Source organism: Cyprinus carpio, chromosome B25 (genome assembly GCF_018340385.1).
Source record: "Cyprinus carpio isolate SPL01 chromosome B25, ASM1834038v1, whole genome shotgun sequence".
NCBI classification, from domain to species: domain Eukaryota; kingdom Metazoa; phylum Chordata; class Actinopteri; order Cypriniformes; family Cyprinidae; genus Cyprinus; species Cyprinus carpio.
The window spans coordinates 21,882,129-21,906,693 of NC_056621.1; the positions used below are offsets into that span (position 1 = coordinate 21,882,129).

General features: G+C 38.9%; 5 protein-coding genes across 6 annotated transcripts in view; 1 reads left to right on the forward strand and 4 right to left on the reverse strand.

The window, feature by feature from the left end:
- LOC109055245 (kinesin-like protein KIF15-A) overlaps positions 1-18,844 on the forward strand; it is a 40,035-nt gene extending 21,191 nt beyond the window's left edge. The window contains exons 16-35 of one of the 2 annotated variants that reach the window (XM_042753580.1): positions 70-211; positions 294-476; positions 898-1,026; positions 1,102-1,207; positions 2,333-2,498; positions 3,969-4,119; positions 4,281-4,366; positions 5,277-5,355; positions 5,483-5,569; positions 5,933-6,037; positions 6,790-6,912; positions 6,996-7,142; positions 8,561-8,653; positions 8,809-8,973; positions 9,780-9,883; positions 9,963-10,026; positions 10,453-10,490; positions 12,886-13,018; positions 14,466-14,597; positions 18,551-18,843. In XM_042753580.1, the coding sequence (XP_042609514.1) occupies positions 70-211; positions 294-476; positions 898-1,026; positions 1,102-1,207; positions 2,333-2,498; positions 3,969-4,119; positions 4,281-4,366; positions 5,277-5,355; positions 5,483-5,569; positions 5,933-6,037; positions 6,790-6,912; positions 6,996-7,142; positions 8,561-8,653; positions 8,809-8,973; positions 9,780-9,883; positions 9,963-10,026; positions 10,453-10,490; positions 12,886-13,018; positions 14,466-14,597; positions 18,551-18,613 (2,296 nt within the window). In that variant the 3' untranslated portion in view covers positions 18,614-18,843. Of the gene's footprint in view, positions 1-69; positions 212-293; positions 477-897; positions 1,027-1,101; positions 1,208-2,332; positions 2,499-3,968; positions 4,120-4,280; positions 4,367-5,276; positions 5,356-5,482; positions 5,570-5,932; positions 6,038-6,789; positions 6,913-6,995; positions 7,143-8,560; positions 8,654-8,808; positions 8,974-9,779; positions 9,884-9,962; positions 10,027-10,452; positions 10,491-12,885; positions 13,019-14,465; positions 14,598-18,550 lie in introns of both variants that reach the window. The other variant, XM_042753581.1, reaches the window with a different exon arrangement.
- Positions 18,845-19,546: 702 nt separating this feature from the next.
- Positions 19,547-19,947, reverse strand: LOC122142513 (histone H2B-like). Its single transcript, XM_042753637.1, has one exon. The coding sequence runs from the start codon at positions 19,924-19,926 to the stop codon at positions 19,552-19,554; it is 375 nt and encodes a 124-aa protein (XP_042609571.1). The 5' UTR covers positions 19,927-19,947; the 3' UTR covers positions 19,547-19,551.
- Positions 19,948-20,916: 969 nt separating this feature from the next.
- On the reverse strand, positions 20,917-21,467 carry LOC109050745 (histone H4). The gene has a single exon (XM_019068320.2). The coding sequence runs from the start codon at positions 21,417-21,419 to the stop codon at positions 21,108-21,110; it is 312 nt and encodes a 103-aa protein (XP_018923865.1). The 5' UTR covers positions 21,420-21,467; the 3' UTR covers positions 20,917-21,107.
- An 863-nt stretch (positions 21,468-22,330) lies between these two features.
- LOC109080863 (histone H3) lies at positions 22,331-23,028 on the reverse strand. Its single transcript, XM_019095872.2, has one exon. It carries the CDS (start codon positions 22,986-22,988, stop codon positions 22,578-22,580), a length of 411 nt encoding a protein of 136 aa, XP_018951417.2. The 5' UTR covers positions 22,989-23,028; the 3' UTR covers positions 22,331-22,577.
- A 745-nt stretch (positions 23,029-23,773) lies between these two features.
- LOC122142510 (histone H2A) lies at positions 23,774-24,270 on the reverse strand. Its single transcript, XM_042753633.1, has one exon. It carries the CDS (start codon positions 24,214-24,216, stop codon positions 23,830-23,832), a length of 387 nt encoding a protein of 128 aa, XP_042609567.1. The 5' UTR covers positions 24,217-24,270; the 3' UTR covers positions 23,774-23,829.
- Positions 24,271-24,565: the final 295 nt, after the last annotated feature.

A 24,565-nucleotide genomic window follows, 5' to 3' on the forward strand; every position in this document is an offset into this window, starting at 1 on the left:
CCATGTAACAGATGCTTGTCAAACTGAGAGTCTTTGGCGGCAGCGTTGTGAGCATTATACTCCCTTCAGAAAACAGCTGGCTGAGCTGGAATCTGAGAAGCGCTACCTCGAGAAGTCCAACAAACATCTGGAGAAGATCCTCGAGGCCACTAAAGCCCACAGCAAGCATGAGGTGTCTCAACTCAACAAGATTCATGCGGAGACCATAAAGGTAGAGAGCTCAGACTTTACGCTGGTCTGTTTTAAATGATTTCGAGAGGAAACCTCTAATGATGGCTGCTGCTGCTCCTCAGATTTTGACCACACCCACAAAAGCGTATAACCTGCGTAATCGGCTGGTGCCGCTGTCTAGCCCGGAGCATCTGAATGGGCAGCACGAGAACATCGAGGTCGATGACATCCAGAGCGAGCAGCCGCCTCCTGAGATGAACGAGCTGGCCTGTGAAGCGCTCACTGAAGAACTCAGACTAATGCAGGTGAACCCTACCTTTCTTCTGTTTTGAGGGCTGATTTGCAAAGTTACAAGTAGTTTATGTAAGTTTTATTTCATTTTTTTTTAATGAAAATAATATAAACCCCTCATCTTGCTGTTTAGAATTTGTGCATGTTATTCTCCAGAAAAAATAAAAATAAAAACACTTTATTTTAAGCACCCATTTTCAATATTGACTAGCATGCATATTACTAATTACTAGCAAACTAGGAGTCTGTTGACTCAAAAGTCATAGCTGTCAAACGTTTTCATAATATTGCATAACATTTTGATCATTTGAATTTATTACTGAAATAAGTGTTTTCTGATGTAATTCTTCTGATGCGTAATTCCTGTTGTATTTTACTGTAGATGTTGTTGTTGTGGGGGATCTGTTTGAACTTTCTGTTTGGTTTGGGTTTTAGGAACAGGCTCTTCGTGTTCAGGGCCAGTTGGACGAGGAGGAAGCCAAGAACAGGAAGCTGCTTCAGCAAATCAGCAAGCTGGAAGAACAGTTTACCACAGCCACCGAGAAGTCCAGCCGCACAGAGGAGGTGTGTTTGCTGTAGTGTCTGGTGTTCCTGGTGCTCTGGTCCATGCATTGGTTTGACATTGCTCTCTAACTGCAGATGTTTGGTGCGGAGCGACACTCACTGCTGGAAGAACAGCAGCATCTGCAGGAGAGAGTCGGGACGCTGGAACAGCAGCTGGAAGATGAACAGAGAGAGATGGACAGTGAGTCTTGAGCACTTCAGATTAGGGCTGGCCAATATAGCCAAAAAAATATCACTCTATCTATTGATCTCTCTCTCTCTCTCTCTCTCTATTTATATATATATATATATATATATATATATATATATATATATATATATATATATATATATATATATATGTATATATATATCTTAAAAAGAAAATGAAGAATCAGTTTGTTTATTTAATAATTCAAACAAAAATAATGCACACCCGAGGTAAAAATAATGTTTTGATCTATTAAACATAAAACATTAAATGCTGATATTTGAAATGATCTAAATAATAAAAAGATACTTTAAATGTGTAATTAAAACCGTCAGTAGGTGGCAGCAAGCCACTGTTAATAAGTAGTGTAAATGAGTCATTGCGATTGAATCGAATCATTTAAACGGTTGATTCATTCAGGAATCTGTGACTGACACAGCTGTGATTGTGTTTGAAATTATTTTTGTTGGCGAAATAGCGCAAAAACAGGCATCATGTTGTCTAAAACCGTAAGTCTCTTAACGCATTTAGCTGTATACGCAAATATTTTTTACCGTATTGACGTTTTGTCGAGACAGATCCGGCATTTTAGGAGAGTGAAACCACTTTTTTTTAAACTAAAGATAAATAAAAAAGTGGATAAATCAGAAAATGCCTCCTTTGCGTTTTCGTGTGCACAGCCAATCCATATATTTTGTGAATATAACTCATGTTATTGTTTTATCAAGGAAAATTATATTGTGATAATTATCGTTATACTATTTAAAACTGAACTGAGCTGGATGATGATGACATCATTCAATGATGAACTGACTTTAACTGGAAATTGAGTGTTTACTATTGTCATTTTGCATTATTGACACACTATTTTCATATTTAATACTGTAAAGCTGCTTTGACACAATCTGTATTGTTAAAAGCAGTATATAAATTAAGGTGACTTGATTATATGAATAAAGGTTATCGATTTATCGCCCAGCCGTAGTTCAGATGTTAAACATTCATGCTGGTACCAACTGTGATGAAATGATTATGCACTGATGTGAAACATGCAGTTCAGTGAGTGAGTCATATGCTGATTCATGAGGGTTTCTGTTTGCTGTGACCTCTCTGCAGTGCTGCGGGTGGAGGTGCGAGATCTGCGTGTCGTCTTGCAGTCCTCTGATAAGGAGCTGGAGGCTGCTCGGACAGAACTGCAGCAGCAGAAGGCAGAGCACGAGAGAGAGACCACAGATCTGTCCAGGAGCCTGATCAGCACACAGCTGCAGCTGGACACTGTCAAGTACAAACACACCGCCACCACTAGTGCTCTAATAATAGCACACATAGACATGTGCCGTTGTTCTTTTTTTCTTTATACATTATGTAAATGTTCAGTTCTTTTTGTTATAAGAAAATATTAAACCTGTTACAGCTTATGGCAACACTTTTTTTGCAACTAAATGTCAATACCGTGATAATACTGTATACCGTGTTACGAGCATTAGCAATTAATCGCAGCATGAAAATTTCATAGCCTCATATACCTAATACGTTCATACAATTAAAATGGAGGAATTATGGAGTAAATTAACCAAAAAGGTAAACAAGTCACTTGTGACACTCACACATGGCTAAGAGGATTACGGACGCCTCAAAAAGTAGACCCACATCAAAACTGAATTGAGTCATCTATTCTTAATTGAGTGTGTGCTAAAATAGAGACTCACTGTTCTTCTGCAGTTGCCGTTTGAAAAGGGCATCGTTGTTCGTCAGCATTTTGTTTCCATTGCACATTAACAAGACATTTTAATGACACATAACTAGGGCTGGGCGATTTTCCAGATTTTATCGATTAAGTCAAATGTTTTTCCATGATTAAATTTTTTTAGAAATCATGGAAAATATTATGAAATGTTAAAATTAGATGCTTTGATAATAACGGTAAAGAGAAAAGAAGGATCCGACCGCATGTCGGCGCACGTGATGAACCGCTCGCGTGTGATGTGGCCTGTGAAGGACCATAAATGTAGAGCTAAGCACCATTCACACAGAATGCACTGTTGTGTTGACAAAGATGCGATGTGGGCAGGGGAATAGGTAAAACATGTAAGAAGATGAGAGTGAACTTCTTTTAACTTGAGCACAGTGTTTTTTAGACTGGCGTTTCATGCACGAGACACTCCATGTTTACAAAAAAAAAAAAAAAAAAAAAAATGGAAAAGCAGCGCAATCGAATAAAATACCTGTAAAGAACTACTACTGTAATGTTTTCTTGATAATTCATGTTAGCATCATGGTGACAGGCTGAAAGCTGCTGTTGTTGTTAAAGGTGCTGTATGTAGGATTGACACCGAGTGGTTGAACGAGAGATATTGATCCAGTAATTGAAGGTATTTGATTTAGCCTGCTGTTATCAGCATGTGTTGAGCTGGATTCATCTCTCGTCTCTGAGAGAGTTAATGCAGTGGGCAGTTTTATTTATTTATTTTTTAATTTTTTTTTTTTTTTCTGTAGTAAATAACCAACTATGGTTTGAGACTCCTTCACCAGCATAACTTTCACGCTAAGTTTGCAAATTGCCTGTGACTTATCCACAGGCTTGCCTTTTGGGTGAAATATATCTACGCGACCAACTCCAGCTTCGATTTCAAAATGACATGACGATTCTCATTACAATTTTGTAACCTAATTGTCCTCAAACACGATACAGAATACATGTACGACTGGCTATCTTTGAGTGCTGCTCAGTAAGTCCTGCGTGTCGTCTCAGGCTGGAGTGGGAGCAGGTGCTGGAGAAGCAGCGTGTTCTTCAGGACACGTATGACACACTGCAGGCCGAGTTTCAGTTCGAGCTGGATCAGCACACACAGCAGATGCAGCTCAAGAGCCGAGAGTGCTCAGAAATGCAAACCAAGATCAATGTCAGTATTCTTCACACTCTTACCTAATGTGCCTCTTTATATCCCAGTGTTTCAAACAGGCTTCTCTTGAATGGTTTTGAGTTAAATGCCCCATTTCATTTGTTTTGTAGTTGAAAATCTAGCTATTATCAGAGTATTGACTGTATGGTATGGTTTTGTAGGAGTTGCTGCATGCTCTTCAGGAAGAAAAAGAGCAGAACAACAGCGTGAGATCCCAGCTGACCGCACACAGAGAGAGTGTGTCCAAGTGAGTGAGAGAGACATGCAAACCCCCTTTATAATATCTAATACCAACATCAGAGAAAGTGTGTGGGAAAGGGACTTGTTGGTTTAACTCTGAATAGTTTTGTTGTTGTTGTTGTATACAGTGACACCAAAAGTGTTCAGACACTTGTCACGCAAAAGTGAAATGTTTAGCTTTTAGTTTAATATTGAAACCGAATATCAAAGTGAGTTGGGTTTATTTTAAAGAGTTATTTATTTATTTATTTATTTATTTATTTTTGGACTTGAAATGGTTAAACTATATATATATATATATATATATATATATATATATATATATATATATATATATATATTTTTTTTTTTTTTTTTTTTTTTTTTGGACTTGATTTGGTTTGTTGTCAGATGACTGACCTTTTAAAAATTGCTTGTAAATCTCTCATTTTATATGTAGGGAATAATGCACGACATGGAGGCCAATCAGAATTGAGAATTCAGATAGACCATGGTATACTGGATTTAATCTTTTTGAGCTAATTGATCGCAGCCTCGTGCTCCTGATCTGTCTTTACGCACCTTACATTTTTGAGTTAAAAAAAAAATAAAAAAAATAAATATTTTGGCAATGTTTGCTCAAAAACTGAGGTGCATAAGCTCAGATCAATGCGGCCTACGATCTGTCAGTTCTAAAAAGAAATACAAAATCTGTGCTGATTGGGGAAAAAAACAAGTTGGTAAAAAAAAGATATAATCCAATATTTGGAAATGTAGCATAAAAAATTATAAGCAATTTTTGTAGCTTGGTCGTTTTTGAATGTAACATAATAGTGGATCAAATACTTTTTGTAGCAGCTGTCTCTGTGTGCGCTTGTCATTTGCATTAGTAAAAGCTATGCACCTGCAGGCGTTTAGATGTTGAGTGTGTATTTCAGGGAGCTTGTGCAGTCCGTAGAAGAGAATGCCTCTCTGAAGAAACACATTACGGAGCTGACAAACAAAAATCAACAACAGGTTTGTGTGTCTGTACACAGTTTTAGTCTTGTGATTTGTAATTTGCAATGTTCTGATGCTGTTTTGCATGACTTTCTATTAGTTTTCTTTGCTCTGATGTATCTGCTGTGTGTGTTTGTGTGTGCAGAGCGACGAGATCAGTGCTCTACAGCAGAGTGTGTGTTCATCCAGCATGACAATCACCAGCCTCAAGCAGAAGATCGAGCAGGACAAGGTGAGAACAGCAGGGATCTTTCACTCACTGTAAAAAGGGCTGTTAGAGGTTGAGAAGTAAAGATGATAACATAGTTAGGTTAGTTAGGACAAGATTTGTTAATTAATTCTGTATTGTTAGCTAATAAATGCTATAATTATGAATTAACATTAATGTTAACATGAAATTAACATCAATGTAATATATTACTTATTGCTACAATAGTTCATGTTAACCATAGTTAAGTGTCCTAATAAATAATTTTAGTGAGGATTATGCTTATAATACATTTTGCTGAAGTTGAATTAATAAATTGTGATACATTTTGCTGAAGTTGAATTAATAAATGCGTGCGTGCGTGCGTGCGTGTGTGTGTGTGTGTAGGATGTGGTGCTGGAGTTGATGCAGGAGACCAGAGATCTTCGAAGCGAGGTCGCTGAAAGAGATCAGACTGTGTGTTTGCTGCGAGGAGAGATCGCCGACATCAGTGTGAGTATCGCTATATGTGACCCTGGAGCACAAAACCAGTCATAAGTAGCACGGGGAGATGTGTAGCAATAGCTAAAAATACATTGAATGGGTCAGAATTACCAATTTTTCTTTTATGCCAAAATTCATTAGGATATTAAGTAAATATCACGTTTCATGAAGATATTTTGTAAATTCCCTACCCTAAATATATCAAAACGTAATTTTTGATTAGTAATGTGCATTGCTAAGAACTTCATTTGGAATTTATTATTTTCGCAATATTTCGATTTTTTTTTTTTTTTTTTTTTTTTTTTTTTTTTTTTTTTTTTTTTTTTTTGCACCCTCAGATTCTAGATTTTCAAATAGTTGTATCTCAGCCAAATATTGTCAGTCGGTCAAGGGTCAAATATTTGAACAATATTAAGTTTAAATTTGTTTAGATTGTGTTTGAGCATTTTGTTGGCAGGTTAAATGAAACGTTTTCAGGATGAATAGCCAGCAGGTAAATATCACACACATTTATGCTTAATCGAGAGAAAGAAATTGTGATCACGATTAATATAATTTATCATGCAGCCCTGTCTGAACTGAACCAACTCTGAACTGACTTGAGCTGAATAATGACTCTGTCTTTAAGATCTGCAGAATCCGAGCTGTCTTCATAGTTGAGTGTATTGAATAAAGTGCTATAGAAATTAGGTGACTCGGCCGGTCTACTCACTCAGTGCTTTAGGAAGTTTGTATTGATATTGTGAGTTTTGCACCCACAGGGCAAGTACAGCACTGTGTGCACTGAGAAAGAGCAGATGAAGGAGAGCATGACTCACATGCAGAATGAACTACAGGAGCTGCGAGAAGCTTCAGAGAGACGCCTTGCTTCTGACCGTGTAGAGGTGTGTGTGCTACTGGGTTTGTGTTCTGAGTTATTGTCAAAAGCCTAAACTAAAGTGTGTGTGTGTGTGTGTGTGTGTCACAGTTGGAGCTTCTTCAGGAAGACCTGTCCTACGCTACAGATGAGGTGGAGAGACTCAGTAAAGTGGTGGAGGAGCAGGCAGCTTCACTGGAGAGTTCCCGGACCCTGAACACAGAGAAGGAGAACAGTATAAACTCCCTGAAAGAACAGGTACTGCTCCTCCTGCTACTGTATTTAAATCAAATATGAGATCATGCAGACTAGGGATGCACAATATTAGATTGTTGCTGATATTTTTCAAATAGTCGATGCCAGTACCGATATATATTTCCCTTTGTTTTGAAGCAACACCAAGTCTCTCCTGTGCGTAAATTATATATATAAAAAAAAAAAAAAAACATTTTAGTTTGTTTTGAGCAAAAACGTATTTGTTAGAAGTGATAAACTTTATCAAAGTTCTTTTTTTTTAATGAGAGTACATTGGAAGCCTTGAAAATAAGTTTAATAAAATAAATCTCTGCCAAGACAGTTGCAGTTGAAACCTTAACATTTTATTTGTGGATTTAACGTTAATAGATGGTCTAAAGCAGTGTTCCTCAGTAGGCGGGCCGCGGGCCACATCCGGCCCGAGAGAGAAAAAAAGTTTGTCCCATGCTATTTTCAAATAATGTGGCATGAAAATTCAAAAGCAGCATCAGAAAGCTAATATAACTTACATCGTGTCTACACCGGACATGAGCAGAGCGGCACAACGCAATAAAATAGGTGGTTTGGACAAAAACTACATGGAAAAGATACTTTTTATTGCATCGAGTCTGATGCAATAAAAAAAGTATAAAAATATTAATAAAGAAAAAAAGTATAAAAATATTAATAAAGCTAATAATTGCTTGATTCGGATTGATGAGTCATGAAATTCTGTAGCCTGCATCTAACACAGTTCGTAGATACGGGAAGAAGGAACCGGCAAACATTTAAAGATTTTATTATTAAAAAAAAACAAACAATAAAATGAAAGTAAGCTGCAGCCCCTTGTGGACGACTGCCGCACACAAAATAAAAGTCCAGGCCTGTTCCTCTCTCGTCTTGCCCTGTCGTCACTCCTCCTTTTACCCTCACGGAGCTCCTCCGTGGGACTCGAGACCGGTGAGTGGCACAGGTGTCGCTCATTATCATTAAACTCTCCCACGACTCTCGGCCTCACCCCACTCCTCACACTGCAAATTTTATTTATTTATTTTTACATTTTTTGTATAATGAGCTTTAAATTAGTGGTTTTACACAGGTTAGTTGTGAACCAAAAATGGGTCTCAGTGACTACAATGTGAAATGCAGATAATAAAATGCAAAATATAATTATTTTATAGTTATGATAACAGTATTTGCCAAATTGTAAAAGGGAAGAGAAAATTATCCCCGTATCTTTAGGACATCAAATGTCATGCATCTAATCAGACTATATCATTTGGCTGCAAACGATTTTCTATGAAATGTTAACTCAGATCTACAGAATTTTGACACCTTGCGTTGACTTCTTCAGACTGTAAATCTGGGCAAAAGTTGTGTATTGCATTATTAGTTATTAGTGTACCATAATAGAATGTTTTTGTGTGTGTGCACATTAACAGGTGGAACAGCTGAATGAGCAGATCAACCTTCTGAGAGTGAGAGAGTCTGTCAGTCAACCTCCAGAAGCTGCCACTCCCAAAGGAAAAATACAGGTGTGTGTGTGTCGTCTGAACCGTGTTTGTGGGACAAAGTTGTACCCAGATGTGAGCTGAACCTGAAAATCTCACAAAACCTCCTTTTGAGGATGTCCTCATTTGTAAAAATGATCTTTAACTTAACCCTTTCATCTGGATGTCTGTGCTTTCAGACACCGCAGACCCCCTGTGGCTTTGGCTCGAGTCTGTCTCAGGTGCTGGAGTGTCAGGAGAGAGAGCTGGAGAGCCGACGCTCCTCAATGATCACCATGGAGGTTCTGCTGAAAGAGCTCAATGCAGAACGCACCGCTAAGAACCAAGAGATCGACAGATTAAAGGTCACGCTCATGCACACAGTTCCCACTTCATGTACAGCACATACAGTGGTGGCCTAAACTGTAAGAACACTTGGCATATTTAAGAGGTTTCAGTTGTTTTTGTTGAATTGGCTATTACAATACCCATAAAACGAACTATTGACGGCTCTGCCTGCGATCTGGCCCCTCAAAGTCTGGACCTCAACCCCATCGAGCAAATTTGGGGAGAGTTAGAAAATAAACTGGACAGATCTATTGTATATTCAGAGGAAAGTCTTTGGCTTGATTGGCAGAAGGCATGGGGTAACATTAGTGTTGAAGTTCTCAGGAAATGTATTGACACATGCCAGAGAGATGTGCTGCTGTAATTGCTGCAGAAGGTGGACACACCACATATTAAAGTTAAAAGTGGATAAAACAGCATGACTCACCTCATCTGATATCTTTTGTGCCTAGAGCAACCATCTGCATGTTTCATGAGCATGAGGTGAAATCTGTTTTGAAATCTGATGAAATATGTTTTTATGAGATGAATTCATGTTTTGGAGGCAAAAAAAGGTCAAACTTTTCATATCTGTCAGGTGTTCTAACAATTTTGGCCACCACTGTACATGTGTGAATCTTGCAACTTATTAAATAATTAAGTCAATAAATGCATGCTTTAGTTATTATATACTTATTTACTCGTGTAGATTGTGTCAATTTTCATTGCAGTGCACCAAAAAATTATGCTTTTGAGTTTTTTTTTTTTTTTTTTTTTTATTTATTTATTTTTAATAAAAGTTACTGTGTGGTTCACTCGTACACGTTTGCCTGTGCATCTATAGGCTCAGCTGAATGAAAAAGAGATTGTGCGAATGGAGATTCAGACACTGTTGGACAAGTTTTACACCGTCCAGAATCAACACAAACAGAGTGGCTGTGCGCAAGAGTAAGACAAATTCACTCATACACTTGTTCAAACGTGTGTGTTCTGTGCATGCAATTAAACCATTCATTTGTCTTTATAGAGATGTGAGGGAGGCCATACACAATTCTGTTTTGAGAGAACTACAACAAGAGAAGAAAATAAAAGTAGGTCAAGGCAAAATCTAAAAAAAAAAAATCTCTATATAAATTAGTTTACTACATCTCTGTGGAGTAAGAAAAATGTGTGATTTATTTCCCCCCTAACATGGAGAGCAACAACAATGAAGCAAAATTAACTAACTGTTAATTTGCTTTTCAGTTTTATTTGTTGTCTATGCTCTATTATTACTGATTAATGCTGTACAGTTGCTTTGATGCAATCTTTTTTGTTTAAAGCGCTATATAAATAAAGATGACTTGACTCAACTTCTGTGTCAAATTACCTTATTCATGACTTTACTTGTTATTCATGACTTTAACTGATATTCATAATTCGAGGAAAGGCATATTAGAAATGGTATTATGCCCTTTTGAACACAAACATTTATATACAAGGCCCTGTTACGCTGAATCTCTTTTTGTTTTCCCCAGAACTCCCTGATGATGCAGTTGACTGACGCTCAGACGGAGTAAGTGAGCTGATTTTTTTTTTTTATTATTATTATTATTTTGTTCAGATTATCTAAAGCTGAATGAAAACATTTTTAATAGTTTTATTTGTAGTTGAAACCCAATGGTACTTTTGGGCCTATTTGGACTTGGCCACTTCATGCATTTTCTTTGATCGGATGTCTAAAGACCAGATGTAAATGGCCTCTGAAATGTGTTTTGCAACACGTTCCAGACAAGATAAAAGCATCTGGTTCTTGAAGCCACATATGTCAATTTTTACTCCTACCAAAACGACACAAAAGAAAAAAGTGCAAGAGCATGTAATATCTACAGGCTCCTGATAGCAGATAGCACAGCGCTAATGCAGCACACATGTGCACAGATATGACCTGTCGCAGATGAGCATCTCTCTTCAGCAAAACTCCCACAAATGAACCTCACGTCTCGCATCTTCAATCTGCGGCCTCTTCGCATGTTCAACAGAGTCATCTTCATTAAAAGTGTTCAACGCTTAGTTCTTTCACCAGTGCTGACGACACTCTTGATCTTTGAAAGCCACAGATATGTGCTGCAATCAGTGATATTGAATCGGCTGAATTTGCAAATAGTGCAGCAGTTTAAGATCAAACTTTTATTGGCTTTGCAGAGACACATTTATGTCTAAATTAATTCAAACATTTAAAACATTTTACAATTTGAATATCTATCTGATGAAGTGACAAGTGTAAACTGGTCCTCTCTTACTGTCAGCTGCAGTTTTCTCCTGCTTGTTTCCTGGAAAAACTGGTTTCACCTCAGTCCTTAACCCTGCAGGTCTGCACAGTGGATGATAAGTCTGTTTTGTAAATATGCAAAACTTCTCCAACCACTATTTTCCTCCATCCCAAAACATTAGTTTTATTCTATTTAGGGGGGGCAATGATTCGTCAACGTCATCAATTAAGTAGATTATGAAAATATGTTAATTAGCATGGGATGCATCACGCCTTTAGCCAGGCCCATTACATGAGCCTGCAGTTATCCACAAAACCATGTTTCTCTACCATGTTTAATACAAAACAAGACTCTAGAGCAGAAGGTAAAGGCTATTATAGCAACATGACTTCATAGAGCATTTTATTGTCACACAACCATCAGAACCGCATATATATAGCCGAACTGATGCCTTTACACTGTCAGGATTCACATCTGCATTCAAAGCTGCACTGAATGAACGGAACAGCGCATCGAGTTGTCTATATAATCATGACGGGTTTAATTCACCCACAGAGAGGAGAAGGAGAAATAATTTGCGTTCTTCTTAAAGGGGTCATCGGATGCCCATTTTCCACAAGTTGATATGATTCTTTAGGGTCTTAATAAAATGTCTATAACATACTTTGGTTAAAATTTCTCAATGGTAGTGTAACTAACACCCTTTTACCCTGTCAAAATCTGCTCTGTTTTCAGCATGCTGTTCTAGTCCATGTTGCTTTAAATGCTAATGAGCTCTGCTGACTCCGCCCCTCTCTTCTGTCGGGTGATGAGCAGACTGTAAACTTCAGCCGTGAAACTTGCTAACTAGCACATTATTAGGAAAGGCGATTTGCAAAGATTCATAAAAAAAAAAGTAAACTTATGCTGTGTTATTTTTTAGATGAAGCTGGATCCTGAATGAACATAGACGCATTTAGGCAGATCGGGGATCAGCGCATTCCCTTCAGATACAAAAGTTACGTTAATCCTCCGCATCTTCAGCGTCTCCATTGTTGGGAGTAAATGACGAATGCTATATTTGTATATCCAACAACAAAACACCTTAATCGCTTAATCGGAGACTTCTTGTCTTCCCCGCACCGGAGTGGACACAATGGCGGACAGCTCTCAGCTCACTCAGGGCGGGTCTGAGGTAAGATAGCCTTGTCAATCAACTATCGTGGGAGGGGCCTGTGCAGAACTACATCATTCTGACAGAAATCTCAGAACAGCCTGATTTGAGAGAGGGGATTTTAAAATAGGGACTGTTATCATTATAGGATGGATGTGTACACACACTTCCAACACACATTTATGCTCAAACAACTTGTAAAGTGAATTTTGCATCTGATGACCCCTTTAATATCCACCGAAGCTGCCGTGGGCGTGGGCCAGTGATGCGCGAGTTGATCCAAAAATATTTTTAATGATATTCGGGTCGCGGTAGGTTGGGTCATTTGAAAATAAAGATGCCAATTAAACCTTTGTAATTTATATAGTACTAGACACAATTTTATAAATACATATGCCTACACTTTATTGGCTGAATCACTGGCGTGAAGATGGCGCATGAGCTCAGTCTAGTGATGGGAAGTTCGGTTCTTTTCCGCGAACCGGTTCTTTCGGACAGTTCGATTCAATAAACCGGTTGAAAAAACCTGTGTGTGTGTGTTGCAGGCTGCAGCGTAATGAAGTCACTCTCGTCCAGTCTCAGACGTGTGTGCAGGAGCTGACCACTGAGCTCAGGAACCGCTGCCTGGAGCTGCGGGATCTGCGGCAGAAAGACCATCAGCAGGAGAAACTGCAGCAGGTCAGAGAGAAAGCAGTTAGATGCAGCATGAGCAGGGTTTGACGCTGTAAAAGATGCTGTAGACAGAAGAAATTGTTAAATCTGCAAATGGTAAACTTTCATGATGCAGCACAGTCAGGCCAATTTAAGCGTTCAAACGAATTAAAACATTCAAGCACAAAAAGACACAAAAGATTCAGTACTCACAAACTTTCTGATAGACACAGGGTTCGTACAGATGCTTGAAATTAGGGCTGGGTGATATGACGATATATATTGGATGGATGAAATTAAAAGTCTATCATTTCATATTATGCTCTATCGTTTATTTTGTGGTGACGCAAAATACATTGTTTACGGCAATACTTTTCCATCATTTGAATGACGCAGTCTTACATGATGCATTACATGAGGATGCAGGCAGAAACGTGAATAACAGCATGCGCACTCAGGTCACATTGCTGTGCACGTGGTCACGAAAACTTAATGTTTGCACGCGTTTTTAAGCCTTTGAAACAAACAACAGAGCTATATGCACGCGCTGTCTCTGTTTCTGTGTGAGAGGAGTGCGTAAGCCGCGCATCAGCTGCTAATAGAGCTTGTGAGCATTTTTGCCGCTTTATTGGCTTTGAACGATTGCATAAAAACTTAGATGCGTCCAGATGCCCGGCTTTGCAAGTATCCTCATAAATACAGTCATTTAGGTCTAAAGGGAACGGAAACAGTTGTGAGAGAATATGCATATGTAACAGTATACTGGTTTGCTTCAGTTGCTGTGTACTGGAGGGCCACTGTCCTGCAGAGTTTAGCTTCAGCCCTCATAAAAACTCACCTGCCTGTATCTATCTAGTAATCCCGAAAACACTGATTGCCTTGTTCAGGTGTGTTTAATTAGGGTTGGAGCTAAACTCTGCAGGACAGTGGCCCTCCAGGACCGGAGTTGCCTATCCCTGGTATACTGGATACAGACTTCGGTCTTAAAGGGGAAGCGGTCCAGTATTCGTCCTGTCTGCCATTCATATTAATCAAACAGCTTGACTAAAACACTTATGTAACTAGAATAAGAAGAAAATAAATAAATAATTATAATGCTAATAATTATGCCTATATATATATAGATGGTTTTATAATAATTTGCTTTATATGTTGGTGTTGGTTCACTTTCCTGCATTGAAACGAAGTAAATAATCTAATAAATTAGGACAATAATATTGTGTATCGTTGATCTCACAGCCAGACAATAGAGAGAGAGCACATTCACTCTCTGACAGCAGATGGCACTGAACATAATGGAAACAAAACAGCCTTCTGGTTCAGAAAGTGTTTAAATTATTTAAATAGCCATTCAGATTTTTGTATTCACTCTGTTGTTCTTCACAGAGCCAAATACATACATGTTTAGGCTTCACATGCCATTTATTTTCAGTCATGCCCTAGATATCGTTTTAACCCTAGTGGTGTCTTGCAGGAAATCGAGGTTCTGCGAAAGCAGGTGGACCATCTGACCGAGGAGAATGGAAAACTGCTGGGTCATCAGAACCCCAAACAGAAGATTGAGTACCTGGTCAAACTGAAGAAGGAGATCACCAGACTACAGGAGGTCAGTGTGAGCACACAGTCTCTGGTTTGAGAAGGTTGAACATGTTTAAAAAATACAAATCATAAGACTTAAATTGGCAGCTGTATTCCTGCTATATAGTTGAAAAAAAATATTTTTTTAAGATAAAGAAAAAACAACAACAAAAAAACATACCTTAAAAGGATATTAAGGATTTATAATTAATAATATATATGCACCAAGGTTTGAGCTCTGCCAAGCCTTCAGAGGCAAATTATTCAGAGTTTGGAATCGCTTCAGTGTATGAATCTGCCATCAGCACAGCACTGCTATGGGTCTCATTTTGTCAAAAATCTCTTTAGTAGACTTGGGCAAAACACAAACATTTGATAAGTGGTAGTGTGATGTTTTGAGGGTGTTTTGCTGCATCTGGGCTCGGATTCACAAAACATTTACCACTAAGAGTTCTCCTAAAACCTGTTCACAAAGCTGCTGAGACAAACTTTTCCTAAGGAATAGAGACGAGGGCAGGGTGGATGATGTCAGCGTGCTCATTAACTATGCACACAATGATTGGTTGATAGTCTCTGTCAGAGATTTATTCATAGAAATAGTAGAGTGTGATATTATGTTGCCATATTCAAATAAAGGTTTAAAAATAAAACCGTTAATTGCCACATTCAAATAAAGATTTTAAAATGCACGGTAAGTGTCACTAATTAAAGAAGTATATGTTCAGCTAATTGTCAGCCTCTTACACGTGTGCTTCTCGTAAACAATTAGTGGATTAGCTTATAAATAGCATTTTAATTAAGAGTAGAATAATCATGACTGATAGTAAGACACGCAAATGTAAAAGAAAACCAGACTTTACTCAAGAACAGCTGTTACGTCTTGCCGAGCTGATTAATGAAAACAAGCATATAATCAAAGAAAGAGTTGGGATAACCTCTAATACCAAAGGTCATACCTTTTTTTAAAAGGTCATTATCATCGAATATTTCTAAAAGATGTTTACGTTCAGAGGCAGATTGCCGGCGACAGTCATTTTAGGATGGTTTGTGATTCGGTCTTAGTGACTTAGGAGTCCTCGTCACTGCTCCTAACCTCCTAACAGATTCAGGAGCTAGTTTTAGCTAAAACGCTTTGTGAAATACTCTTAGAGCAAAAATTACGGGTCCTAAATTTAGGACTGACACGCCCATTATTTTTAAGATTTTCTCCTAAATCTGCGAGTTATGAGCTACTTTTAGCCTTGAGATGTCTTGTGAATATGACCCCAGGATGAATTGGGACCCTGTGAAATCATTGTTTTAAATACACATGGCATGATTTCCGGCTGTCCCCGATGAAAGATAGTCATCGTGACACAATCGTGGTGATTTCTGTGACCGTGGCTCCTAATCGGGGTCCTGTGTCGTACAGTGAGAGAGGTTCGGTCTTGTGATCAAAGATAGCCTACGATACAGCATGATCATCCTCTGCTGGTGCGATCCAAAACTACAACGGATAAAGTGTGACTTGTTTTGCTCTTTTTGTTTACCTCTAGCACATGCTGATGATGTTTTATTCTTCTGTTGTAACGTGCGAGTCAATAAGTGTCACAGTGTGATCTGCAGTGATCTTGTGCAGTGTGTAGAAGGCTTTAGTCTTGAGTTTATCTGTAAGCTAGTGTACTCCAAAACATTTCACAAGAGACTTTAAAGAGATTTTTTTTTTTTTTCAAAAACACCATTAATTCTCATTATATGGACAAAAAATTAAAAAATTAAACATTTTGAAATGCCTCATGTTCTATAGAAAAAAGCGTACAGGTTGGAAGCAACAATTGATGAGAATTTAATTTCATTTGAGGAGAACCGTGTGTTTATTTAGTCACAGACTACAGAAAGTGCTTGGTTGCAGTTCTGGCTGGTAATGGAGGTGTTAAGGCCGGGACACACCAAGCCGACTGCAAAGAACTAGAGGTGACAAAAGCCGGCTGTGTTGTTGCCTCGCGTCTGCAGCGTCAGAACAAAAAGCTGTGCTTGAACACACCGCTCAGACTACAGCAGACTGCAACTATAAATGTTGTTTCAAACTGAGATGTCGCAAAACTCATATAGTTCTTACATTGTCCACTACTCAATGTACTGCTTTAAAATAACCTTTGGTTCTTCAACAGAAACTCAAATCAGAGTGAACGCAGAGAGAGAAATTGCAAGGCAGGCTCGCAGTATTGGGACTATAAGTGTGTTTGACCGAAGTCCCTGTTTTAGTTTTACTTGAAGCAGCAATGCTCAGACCGATCGCTGTATGACATCAGAGCACCGCGAGAGCTACAGAGAGCAGATGGCACTGCGTGCTTTCAAACCACTCGCGGTACTTTAATGTCAGACAACAATCGGTCTGCTCTGTGCTGCTTCAGATCCAACACGCCTCATCTCACGAGCTGACCCTCCACACAATTACGCATCCGCATGTAAACATGTCGTCGGTGTGGAAGTTCTTCACTGTGAGTTTAACAGACACAAAGTTTGCAATTTGTAATACAATATTGACTGTTTTTGCTCAAGTTTGCTGACAGAGTTTCATTCAAAGCCACAGCAGAACTGTTTTGTGTCTATGAGCAACACAGCAGTGTTTTGATACTGAATGAATCCACGTTTGTGAACGAATCACGGGTCAATGATTTAGTAACCCATTCATAAAGACAGTAGTCACTTTTTTTGAATGAATCAGCCGTTTGATTGAATGACTAATGACTCGCTCATTAAAACAGTCCTTTACCATCATCTTTTGGTTGTTTTGTTTATTTTTTTTAATTATTGATTTTTTACTAATTTTTATAACTTATATGTTCAAAAATATTTAAAGCATTAATCTTATAAAACTATTTATGCATTTGGAATTTAGTGGTGTAAATGCATATATGGCACCTCAGCTTTATTAAACAGTCTGTGAAAATACATCTAATGCCACTTGAAATGCAGTTTTTGTTTCCTCTTCAGTGAAAAGATGCGCACTCTAATGTGAACATTAAAATTTGCAAAAATAAATCACTCCACTGCTCACAAAGAGAAATATGAACACTGATGACAACAGGGTTGCACTGTCCAAAAAGTTTGTGGTATAATTTTTTTTGTTTGTTTTTTTACTTGAAGCACATGCTGTCTTTTTCCTTTATTTTGTTGTCAGAGTGCACCAGAACTCTTCATTTACGTGTTTAATTCTCAAAACAAATTATTCTGGGGGGGATGCCCCCAGACCCCTCTACATGGTTTATATTCTCAACTATGTCACCTTTTTGACCTCTTGTGAGTTTGCAGTTTATCTATTCAATAGTCAATCTATTCAAAACCATCATCGCACCGAACATTCAAATTCAATGTGAAAATGCCTTAAGGGTGCGTTCTGCGCCTGCATGAGAGGAATTAGCCGTCTAGATTAGAAGCTACCAATAGTATATCTTCGTCATTTAAAATGAGAAACCGAAACGAGATAAACGCAGATATACGAAACGTAAACAAAGCAGTGCTAGCTTACCATTTTGAATATCAGTGTTGATAGGGTTCTTCATTTTAAGCGGCTCATGTTATGAAAATAATTCAACTATTGGAATCACAGTCTGTGCTGCCTGCATTTACTAACGAGTTTATCACTTCAATTCTCGAGCACTGACTCGTTCACTAAACATCCGATCCGAGTTCTCACTCACGTCGACAGCCCCGACACTGATTTAACATGTTGAGAGCTGACGAGTGGAGCACACCAAACTATCTTGACAGATGCTCACCTTCGTGTGTCCCAGGCTGAACTAGTTATTGACTTGTATTATAAATGTTCCATTAGTTTCCATGAATCAGCTAAAAAGAAATAGTCTACAGCTGAATTGAGGAGGAAGTAACTGTTAAAGCATCTCTCTTAACTCATTCATGCTCCCAATATGGTGTCGATTTGGCAAACTAATGGCATGCTGTTCTGGGATGTTATCAAATCTGTCTTTGTGTTTTCAGGAGAATGGCAAACTCAGGCAGTGTCTTCATATGGAAGAAAGTCCTAACGACACCGGCCTATAACATGCTCACCCTGAACACACTTGACCTTTAAACTAAGTGATTAGATTCCATCATTTTAAATGTTTTAATGGAAATTTGGATTTGTCTGTTGATTTTTACGTTTGATAGTGTGTCATTGTGTCTTCAATGTTTTCTTTTATTCCCTTTTCTGTTCTAAATGTTAGCTCTCTGTATACAAATTATTAATTGTAATTATTTTTTTAAGCAATTAAAGCAACTCTTCAAAGAAAAAAAAAGTGTACCTACTATTTTTGGGGAGACTATATATAAATATTTGTGTGTGTGTGAGAGAAAAGTGCTAGGCTGTGTTTTTTAAGGTCATTTTGAGGCACTGCTTTACTGTAGTGAGACATGACCATTTAAAGTGTGTTCAGCTTCAAATATGCAGTGATGTGAAAAGGCTGCTGATTCTTGTTGCTCAGAACGATTACAACTTACCTCTCCGCCACTGCATTGAAAGGTTTGTAATGTAATAAACTTTACATACAAGTTCAGGAAATAGTTAGCAATTGGACACATTTACAGCAGTTAACCGAAGTGACCCTAGTGATAAAGGCAAGAAAGGGTATAGCTTTATTCCACAGCTCAAGAGAGAAATTGGTGAACTACACACCCTGACAAAAGCGGCCGCTAATGTAAAAAAATATTTACTGAAAGATGTACTGTTTGCAAAGGAGTACAAAATTAATATCTTATTGAGAGTTTGATGCTACTGTAGAGAAGCTGAAGTTATGTTTTAAAGTAGAACATAAAACTAGGCTTTAACAAGCAAATCAATAATAATCTGAAATTTAAATGCAAAACCTACAATTATAATACTTGGGAAAATTGGGTTAGATAAAGTCTTGTTATATTTTGAACGTTACAGAAATTCTTTTTGTGGCACAATTGGTGGCTCTTAAAAGAGCCTTTGGGTCTCGGGGAGTCGGAGCGGAGCTCTACTTGGAGCTGGTGTACTTGGTGACGGCCTTGGTGCCCTCAGACACGGCGTGTTTGGCCAGCTCTCCGGGCAGCAGCAGACGCACGGCTGTCTGGATCTCTCTCGATGTGATGGTGGAGCGCTTGTTGTAGTGAGCGAGACGAGACGACTCACCGGCGATGCGCTCGAAGATGTCGTTGACGAAAGAGTTCATGATCCCCATCGCCTTAGAAGAGATCCCGGTGTCAGGATGAACCTGCTTCAGCACTTTGTACACGTAGATAGCGTAGCTCTCCTTCCTGGACTTTCTGCGCTTCTTTCCTCCTTTAGCGGCGGTCTTAGTGACGGCCTTCTTGGAGCCCTTCTTAGGCGCGGACTTCGCTGGTTCAGGCATGATGATGCAGACGATGATTATAACGAGCCGGACAGAGACATTTATTGACTCGCGTATGCTAATTTTCAAGGAGATATAGCGCCTTCTGATTGCGTGTTTTCATAGACCAAACCCATAAACTCGTATGTGATTGGATAACTCGAAGTATCACGAGCGGGACGAGGACCAATCACAGGCGGTGAATTGATAGTCCCACCCACTGCTCCGTGTTTGAACGACATCAGCAGTTACGAATGTTTCCCGCTCTTTTTGTTACTTTTGTTTTATACAAGAAAATAAACGGGTCTCAAATATCATACAGTGCACAGTTGCCAAGTCAATATATATATATATATATATATATATATATATATATACAATGTTTTTGTAATGTATTATCACGGGTTGTAATAATAATAATAAAAAACAAGTAGGCTTATAGTAATACATACAGTATACATCTGGTTTTAATATATTTTATTAGGTTATAAATATGTGACTGTTACAGCTCCCCTTTGAAGCTCTTGTGTTCTTTTCCTTTTCCGTCCCTCTAATCCTGTTCTGCTCAAAGGTGATTGGAGAGGATTATTTTTCCCACTTTGAATTTTGTAAAATAATTTAAGTTTTTACTAATTAGATAAAGGTGTAGTTTCAGTTTAATATGTTGCAGGCTCATGTGTTGGTTATAAATAATTGATAATATTCACGATAATAAACCATCAAAAAAAAAAAAAAGGCTTGTGTTTGTAGCTAAGGTTGCTTATTGTCTCGCGAGAGTTGGCAATATCGATAGTTTATTTTTAATCTCCTTAATAGACCCATAAAGAGAATTTGGAGAAAGAAGAGCCATGACGATTAGTCGCTTTACTTTTCTCTGTTGTTCTGCCAATTTAATTTCTGCTCTAACTTAAATATCATTGCCGTCTGATTGTTTTTTTTATTCTATTTGTTTAAAATCACTTCAGTTCAAAGAAAACTCTAAAGCAAGTAAAACTCCACGTAAGGCAAAAATAAACACATACGAGCTTCGTTTTTAATAATTCCGTGTACAATAAATAATGCATTAATTTTGTTGTAGTAAAGAAAATGCTTTCAACTTCAGTCTTTAAAACAACAACAGTACTTCAGCAATAACTCTTTATGTGACAGTGTGGGTGGCTCTTAAAAGAGCCTTTGGGGTTTTGTTGAGAACAGTAACGTGTTTATCCTCCGAAGCCGTACAGAGTGCGTCCCTGTCGTTTCAGCGCGTACACGACGTCCATGGCGGTGACGGTCTTTCTCTTGGCGTGCTCGGTGTAGGTCACAGCATCGCGGATCACGTTCTCCAGGAACACCTTCAGCACACCGCGGGTCTCCTCGTAGATCAGACCGGAGATACGCTTGACTCCGCCGCGGCGAGCGAGACGACGGATGGCGGGTTTGGTGATGCCCTGGATGTTATCCCGCAGAACCTTACGATGACGCTTAGCGCCTCCTTTCCCGAGTCCTTTACCACCTTTGCCTCTTCCAGACATGCTTAAGACACTTCTTGTAAACAACAAAAAAAAAGAATGTATGCCGATGAGCGCTCCAAGGGAGGCCTTTTACATGTGCTTACAGGACCTAACTGAAACCCACCCCTTGTCACATGGCGCGCACCCCCATCCCTGCTAGTTAGAGCGGGAAAGAATATGGTTTATAACCCCAACCTTGATCTAACAATGTCTGCCCTGTTTCTCGTATGAAAATTCATGTTTCCAAAGGAATAATTTGACAAAGAAGATCTTTAAGATCACATCTACATAGTATTTACATGTAAGCGTTTGGCATACGCTTTGACTTTAATATATCATCATCATTGTGGTTGTCTAGAGCCGCGCTCCATCATTTGAGCTGCAGGAACACGCACCCAAGTTAAGAGATCAAACATTTAATGAGCTGTTCTCAGTTCCCCGTAAATAAACATCTGTTGTAACGAAACTACCTGTACTCACACAGTAAACACAGCCAGATACATTTATGACGGAGTTTTGTATAAGTAGTTTACAATTTATCCCCCCGGTTTCTCAGACATGGCTAGAGGCTAGTCCCAGACTAAAATGCATGTTAGAGGTGTCTCAACTGAAAATTTCTTGCTCTGACATATCTTAAAATACGTCAGTTCCATTGTTGTCTCAAGATGCACACGTTACGTTTTCTTCTAAAGCATTTTTATAAAAGCTGCTTAAATATCTGAATTTAACCAAGGCCTAGTCCTGGCTTAAGCTAAGCCCCGTCTGTATAACCGAGTCCTTGATTTATTAAATAACATTAATGAAATCGCAAATGGATGAATTATATTCACATGTAGTTATATTAGAAGCATTGTGTGTGTGTATATATTATATATATATATATATATATATATATATATATATATATATATATATATATATATATAAATAAATGTTTTGTTTTATTTACTCAGAAAAGTGTGACATTGTGAAACAGTGTTTAACATCTACAAACATCTGTAAACTAAAATTGAATAAACAAATAAAACTAAAAACCCAGACAAAAGTCCTTTAAAAGATTATGGCAGTGTTACTTTCTTACTCGTTATAATCAGCGTTACGGCGGAAATTCTCTCGTTCAGTGTGATTTTGATGGCTCTTAAAAGAGCCTTTGGGGTTTAGACTTTTGAAATCAGGAATTTAAGCGCGCTCTCCGCGGATGCGGCGCGCCAGCTGGATGTCTTTGGGCATGATGGTGACTCTCTTGGCGTGGATGGCGCACAGGTTGGTGTCCTCGAACAGACCGACCAAATAAGCCTCGCTGGCCTCCTGCAGGGCCATGACAGCGGAGCTCTGGAAGCGCAGGTCCGTCTTGAAGTCCTGAGCGATCTCTCGCACCAGACGCTGGAAGGGCAGCTTGCGGATCAGCAGCTCGGTGGACTTCTGATAGCGACGGATCTCTCGCAGAGCCACGGTGCCGGGCCTGTAGCGATGAGGCTTCTTGACGCCCCCGGTGGCTGGAGCGCTCTTACGGGCGGCTTTGGTAGCGAGCTGCTTCCTCGGGGCTTTACCGCCGGTGGATTTACGAGCCGTCTGCTTGGTTCTTGCCATTGCTTCGATGTAGTACTTTCTTTGTTTGTTCTGCGTTTATGTTACGCGCCTGCTTTTAAAGCATCATACGGCCTCGAGCTCATGGTGTCGTACGGGGCAGAGGCTTGTGATTGGCTGACATGTGACGTCTGCGCATGACTGCTAGCCAATGACTGCGCAACTTGTTTTCCAACGGGGCTGTTTGTGTTTCACGCTCAAAATACTTCGTCCGGTTTTTACTTGCCAAAGTCCCTTTCCAAGGATTTATTGTAGTCTTCTTTTACGCATCAAACACACACACTCTTTACAGAATTCATAGTAACCTTTGTATTTATTTATCGTGAAATATTTACTCTTTGGCTTAAATGGTTGTGTAAAATAGTCTTCAGCTATTGATAGTTGTAATTACCCAAACTCAACAATTGTAGTTTACTTGGTTGAGAACCATTTCTTCCTTTACACATCAAACACACAAAACACTAACACACTCTTTACAGAATTCCTAGAAAACCTTTTTATAAATCATGAAATACTTACCCCTTGGCTTAGGTGGTTGTGTAAAATGATTTTTAGTTATTGGTAGTTATAATTACCCAAACTCAACAATTGTAATTTTCTTGGTTGATAATTATTTATTCCTCTTTTTATATATATATATATATATATATATATATATATATATATATATATATATATATATATATATATAAAATGTGTGTGTGTGTGTAAAAACACAATAGCAATATGTATAGTGTGTCGCTACTGATAAAACGAACTAAGTTAAGAGGAAAACGCTCTCTGGTAGATAAAATGGGTGGCTCTTAAAAGAGCCTTTGGGTTTCAGAAACAGACTTAAATCGGTTTATTTGGTTTTGGCGGGTTTCTCCGTCTTCTTGGGCAGCAGCACGGCCTGGATGTTGGGCAGCACGCCGCCCTGAGCGATGGTCACTCCGCCCAGGAGTTTGTTCAGCTCCTCGTCGTTGCGTACCGCCAGCTGCAGATGACGGGGGATGATACGGGTCTTCTTGTTGTCCCGAGCGGCGTTTCCAGCCAGCTCCAGGATCTCAGCCGTCAGATACTCGAGCACAGCGGCCAGATAAACCGGAGCACCGGCACCGACGCGCTCGGCGTAGTTGCCTTTGCGAAGAAGCCTGTGAACACGACCGACGGGGAACTGCAGCCCTGCTCTGGAGGAGCGAGTCTTAGCCTTCGCTCTGGCCTTACCGCCGGTTTTGCCTCTGCCACTCATTTTTGTAGGTTGGAAAAGTTGCTACGCTAGTCGAGCAGAAATGATAAACTCTGATGCCCAGCTATACTGTTTTTAAATGAGCGTGCCAGTCGCCCATTGGTCTAGAGCCTTGTAAGATTTTAAACCAATCAGTAAACTTCCCTCCAACACCCACCGCCAAAGCCACGCCCCCACAGCTGCCATTCGGATCGTGCTGCTTTTTAGACGAACCAGAACACGACAGAAAACATTAAAGAAATTGTGATGGGGATTAAAATATGTTTACAATAATAATTAAATAAAAAAGTCAATGCAAAAGAGCATTAATTAGTTTTTTAACCTAATTACATTTAGATCGATGATCCATTAA